Here is a 5,754-nt window from a genome sequence, read left to right as displayed (position 1 = left end):
TTTGCCTGTGGGTGGCTTCTGGGGATGAACCCCTATGTCCTTGACTTCTTCCTAGCAGGCTAGGACCCCTAGCCCAGAGCCCACTGGCGTGAAGCTCAGACTCTCATGCATCCTGCGGTTTTATATGTTTTTAAGATCTTATTTATTTGGCAGAGAGAGGCAGAGCGCAGAAGCAGAGGGAGCAACAGAGGGAGAGGGAGAAGCAGGCTCCCACTGAGCAGGGGACCTGATGCGGGGCTCTGTCCCACGACCCCGGGTTCACGGCCTGAGCCAAAGGAGATGCTCAGCCGCTGAGCCACCCAGGCGCCCCTCTCTCTGTGTCTCTCATGAATCAATCAATGCAATCTTTTTATTAAAGAAAAAAAGGAATGGGGTGTGACCCTTGAACTCAGGGGTGTGAGCTTGAGCCCCTCGTTCAGTGCAGAGAGGACTAAGAGGCAAATAAACTCTTGACAAAGGGAGCACCTTTTAAGTGCGCAGCGCCCATTCTTAGCCCTCCCACCACGAGCCAGCCGCTAGCTCTTTGTCATATCTTATGGGCATTTTAAAAATGTTCTGTGAAAAAGTTCATCGCATCGATGCCTCGTACTTTATGAAGACAACCTGCTCGTTTGGATAGAGCCCTTGGTTCCACATCTCCAAACCTCTAAGTCACGCTTGATGGAAACGCCTGAGCACCCAGACGCTCCTTGCTGTATGTTTTAGACCCGTTGACAGCGGGTGAGCTGGAACACTGGGCCAAGTCCCCTGAAATGGGAGTCACTGGAGTACGGTCTCAAGATACGAACGGAGAAGAGACAGCTCAGAGAATTCAAAAGAACAAGTGCCCTGAGGTTTTAGGAGTCAATACCTTAGAGCAGGCGCCGGATCTGAGGTGGAGTCTGAGTGTGTGAATGGGGGCGAGGGGCTCCCCGGTTCCAACTCCTTCTACCCTAGGACATCCACCGAGGTGCAGCCCCCCTTCCTCCAGCTCTGCCAGCTGAGGCTTGAGTCCAAGGCTACTAGGCCACTTGGCGGAGGGTGACCTGATCCCAGACAAGGCCACATGACATCCAGATCGTGCTGCGAGCACCGTCTCAAGAGAAGGTGCACGTAGGAGCAAGGGCCCCTAGGAGAGGAGCAGGCAGCAAGGAGGAAGGGCACCGGCGGGCGCGGGGTGTGTTTGTGATGGGGGGCGGGGACACAGCAGCAGCACCTTGCACACCACCCGGATCCATCATCTTGTCCCCCGAGGCCCCCCTGAGGGAGGAAGAGAGGAGTCAGGGGACAGTTAATGATGGAGATGAGAGAAATGCCCAGGACAACGGCGTCCCTACTGGGTAGCATCCTGCGGATTAGTAGCACGTGGTATGCCTTCGCCGACCCCTGGGCCCTGCCCCGTAGGACTCAAGTCTCCAAAGAGAAGGCAACTGTCGGGGGGAGGAGGGGTAACAGTACCTGGAATGATGGGGACACAGTAAAGGAAGAACAGGTCCCTTCCCCGCTGGCCTGCAGTGCTCCAAGCCTCCTATGGTCCAGCGGGCCCTCCGCCAAGCACCAAGAGGACTCCACTCCCCACCAACGTCCGAGGTTCCCCTGCTGACACGGAGACACCTTGTCACTGGGTCACAGGCAAAGGACATGTCACCACAAGGGGCATCCCGCCTGGGAAGCACCCTCGTTCTCCACCTAGCCTGAGATGCCCCCCCACTCCGACACGGGCACGCCCAAACCATGGGTCTCCAGCAAGGGGGATCCCAGCACAACAAAGCGCCTGGCCCAGCAACCCTGTCCTTCCCAGCTGGGCCCGAGAGTGCCCTCCTCCACCCCGCCCCGAGAAGCCCTGCTGCCCGCGGGCACCGACGCGGGGAATCAAGCTCCAAGGGTTTGGCCCAGAATGGTCCCCTTCTTCCACCGGTAGAGGGCATCCTGCCTCCCAAAGCTCCCAACCCTGGAAACGTTGCTTGCCCCGAAGGCACCGGAATCCTTTGCCCCACCCAGAATCCTCAGGTAGCCTGGCCTGGGGAGATTTCTTCCATTTCCTCCAGCAAGATCCGCAGGGACAAGTGGAAGTCCCAGCAGCAGCATAAACCCAGGCGACCAAAGGAGCACCACCAAGGCCCCAGCGCCCACCCCACCCCCAACGCCTGGCTCAGGCAACTCTTGGTCTCTGGGTCCCGACCGCCAGCCGCACGTAGCTTGAACAGATGTCTGTAAAACAAATAATTGAGAAGCAGCACCACACGGACGTGGAAAATCATCTTGTCCCTACAACCACAGCCCACAACAGTAGGCCAGCACCTGCAGGCCAAACCTCCACAGGACGACTGCTTGCCCACATACCAAGTGGAAAGAGAACCCGGTGTCTCCTCCCATACTTTCCGAAATGGCGAGGACACGATGGTAAATCATCCTTCGTGCAAAGATCCAGGAAGTCCTCCGCTCGGATGAGAACAGACAGTCAAGTGATACTAGCTCCAGAATTAAGGAGATGTCAGAATGAACTCATAAAGCATCGATCCTAAAAATAACACTTACAAGTACACGGCGGGGGCGCCTGGGTGGCTCCGTCGCAGAAGCGCCTGCCTTCAGCTCAGGTCATGATCCCAGCGTCCTGGGTTCGAGCCCCGCATCGAGCTCCCTGCTTCTCCCTCTCCCTCTGTTTGCAGCTCATCCTGCCTGTGTTCTCACTCTCGGGCTTTCTGTCTCTCTCTCCCTCTCTCTCCCGCCCTCTCTCTCCCTCCCTCTCTCTAACCAATATGACTCTTGTTTAAAAAATTACAAGTACATGTTCATACCAGGCTCTTTGTAATAGCCAACAGCTCGAAGCACCCCAGCTGCCCTTCAGTGGATGACTGTTGCAACGCCCCTGCGGGATACCTATACAGCCATACAAAGAAACAAATATGGTTGGTTACACAGAATGACTTGGAGAAATCTCCAGGGAATTGTGCTGGGGGGCGCGGAGCCCATCCCCAAAGGCTACAGACCATAGGATTCCATGTAGAAAACATTCTTGAAATGACAAAATGATGTGAGGGGAGAACAGAGTGGAGCCCCTGGGGAACTCATTGGGTGAGCGCCTGACTCTTGATCTCAGCTCACGTCTTGGTCTCAGGGTCGTGGGTTCAGGCCCTGCACTGGGTTCTGCACCGGGCACGGGCACGGAGGCTACATTTAACAAAAAAACAAAAAAGAAACAAACAAACAAACGAACAAAAACGGAGATCGGACACATTAGTGGTTGCCAGAGGCCAGAGAAGATCAGGGACTGTGTCACAGGGGTGGATGGGCAGGACAGGGTGCGGGTGAGTAGAGCCAGGCCTTCCTCATGCCAATAGGCTGGATTGGAAGTAGATTTTTTGCAATTCTCCTTGGCCGAACTCCTGGAAGGGTAAAGGAGACCTCTCTCTTTGTTCAACTGCAGGTCAACTACAATCATGTCAGAATGAAAAGTTGAATTGAAAACAGGGACGCCACGGAAAGATCTGCCCCACGTCCAGCAAATTCCGAACCACCGTTTCCGAGGCCCTTGGGTCCGCGGTCAAGACACTGACTTGAGAAATTGCCTCTCTTTAGCAGCTAATGCTCCAGCCCGCTGGTTGCGCTGGTTGCGGTGAGGCCACACCCTGGCCTTCTCACCTCCCACCTGTGGTCCTTAGGCCTTTGGGGTTCTTTGGGAACCCAGCCCTAGGGGCTGATGCAGCCCGGGCTTCGCCGAGGGTGCACCCACTCTCGCTTGAAGCACAGGGACTTTCGGGCCCACCGGCTGCTGAAGCACAGTCTGCTTGCGAAGCCTTTGGGTTCCCAGCCCATTGTGTGTGACCTCAAAGGCAAGCTGCCATCACCTCTTCTCAGAAAAGGGCCCGATGGCCAGGGAAGTTCTGGCAGGGCTTTGAGGGCAGAGGGGAGAGAAGACCTCGGTCGGTCACGTTGGACACACCAGGACCAAAGGATGATTTCCACTCCAGGCGTTCGTTCGTGAGGGTCAGTCTGTGATTGTTTGTGGACAGGGTGGGGAGACCTGTGTCCCACTGCCCCCTTTCCCCACAGATCCTCCCAAGTACCGCACTGCCCCTTTCCCTCCCCACCACTTCCGGGTGCTCCCCCTCCTCACTGCTAAGGAAGCTCACCTGGGGGTGCCGGTGGGGGCCGTTCCGGGAGTCCAGGCCTCAAAGCCTCAGCGCCAAACTCTTTTACTGAGCTCACCGTTAAGTGAGACTCAGCGCTGCGGACGGGACCAGACTGCTGACGGACCCCAAGGTAACAACCGCTAACCTTGAGTGTGTCTGCTCAGAGCCCGGTTCTCCCCGTGTCCACCAGGCTGGCGAGCGGAGCCTCTGGACCGGCACGAGCCCACTGCCGGCGCCCAGGCCAATTCTGACCTGCTCCTCTTGCGACCCGGGTGGGCGTCCAGACCCGTCCTCTCCTCGGATCGGGCAGCCCGGAGGTCTCCCGCTTCGCGGAGGTTAGCCCAAGTGAAGGCGAACTTGGGAACGAACGTAGCCCACACAGCCGACCAGCAGAGCGCACGCCAGCCCAGAACCCCCGCGCTAGGGCAGTGCCCCCCGCCTCCGCGCCCGGCATCTCTGCCCAGCAGCTGGGACCAGAGGCGCGGCCGCCACGCCCGGACCGCCCGGTTGGAAGCACTCACCGCGCACCAGCAGCGGCACCAGCAGTGTCAACACGGACGTGCTGCTCCTCTTGGAGTCCTCCGAACGGACCCCTCGCCCAGGAGCCTGTGAGGCCCCGGGGGAACAGTCAGTCACCTGCCCAGAGTCACTCCATTAGTGGGCAGCCAGCAGAGCCAGGACGCGAACCCCTGAGATCCCCGTGGAGGGCACCCTGACCACCTCAGCAGCAACACCGCCTCCCCGCGGAGACAGGTGCGCCCCAGGAAAATCTGCAGGATCCAAGGGGCGGATGAAACCACTGAAGGTCACACGCCCAAGTCAGGTCAGGTCTCCCCGGGCCAATCAAGAAAATACGAATGGGCAAGTAAGAGTCCACGGGCTCTCAGTCTTCGGGACCAACCCGGAGCAGATGGGAGCCCGCGCTCGCTCTGTCTCTCTGACCTAGTCCCTCGCCCCAAGGTCTCTGCCTAGACTCTGCGAGAGGCACAGCTTCCTCGCAGCTCTGCAGAAGCAGCTTCTGCACCCGGCTGTGGATCTCCTGGGCCACGAGGGCCAGGAACTGCACGGACACCAAGGGACCTAGGACCCGTTCCGGGGTGGGCATCTCAGGCCGAAGCCACCCACCGTTGGCAAAGCTCCAGGAGCCGCCTGACGGTTTCCTGGGGCCCAGCGGCACAATCCACAGGGGCAGGTAGGAGGCCACCAGGCTGCGCCCTCCAGCTGGGCTGGCCTGGGCTAGGCGGGGGCAGCTCCTGGCGGCAGGTGCAGTAGCTCCCGGGCTGTGACAGTCAGGAGGCCTTTGGCTCCTGGGAGCGCGGGCCAGACGCCAGGGTCAGTTTGCTAGACGTCGTGACCCCGAAAGCAGCGGCCACCGCCACCGCCGACGTCCAAGGAGCCCGCGCCCCGGGCACGTGGGCGGGCGGGCGGGCGGGAGCCATTAAAAAGCAGGTGCAGGACCGCCGTGCCCCGGGCTCCCAGTCACAGCCCGGAGGGGCCGCGGCCTCTGTGGCTTCGGGGAGTGGGGCTCCCGCGCCCTCGACCCGATTCTGCGCGGGCTTGGGAGGCCCCGTCGCAGGCGGCTGTCTCCTGTCTGTCGGGGACCCACGCACCACTAGGCCCTGCTCCCAGCAGGGAAGTAGCA

At 59.6% G+C, this 5,754-nt stretch overlaps 1 protein-coding gene across 1 annotated transcript; it reads right to left on the bottom strand.

Moving 5' to 3' along the window:
• Positions 1 to 329: 329 nt before the first annotated feature.
• LOC129518095 (uncharacterized) lies at positions 330 to 5,551 on the bottom strand. Its single transcript, XM_055338118.1, has 7 exons — positions 5,411 to 5,551; positions 5,238 to 5,348; positions 4,634 to 4,748; positions 2,970 to 3,150; positions 2,778 to 2,859; positions 1,438 to 1,578; positions 330 to 1,239 (listed from the first exon to the last, which is right to left on the bottom strand). The coding sequence occupies exons 1-7, from the start codon at positions 5,549 to 5,551 to the stop codon at positions 928 to 930; spliced, it is 1,083 nt and encodes a 360-aa protein (XP_055194093.1). The 3' UTR covers positions 330 to 927.
• Positions 5,552 to 5,754: the final 203 nt, after the last annotated feature.

The sequence above is a fragment of the Nyctereutes procyonoides genome, unplaced genomic scaffold, assembly GCF_905146905.1.
Source record: "Nyctereutes procyonoides isolate TBG_1078 unplaced genomic scaffold, NYPRO_anot_genome, whole genome shotgun sequence".
NCBI classification, from domain to species: Eukaryota; Metazoa; Chordata; class Mammalia; order Carnivora; family Canidae; genus Nyctereutes; species Nyctereutes procyonoides.
Note: the sequence above shows the minus strand (reverse complement) of the source record. Positions and strands in the feature narration are given on the sequence as shown.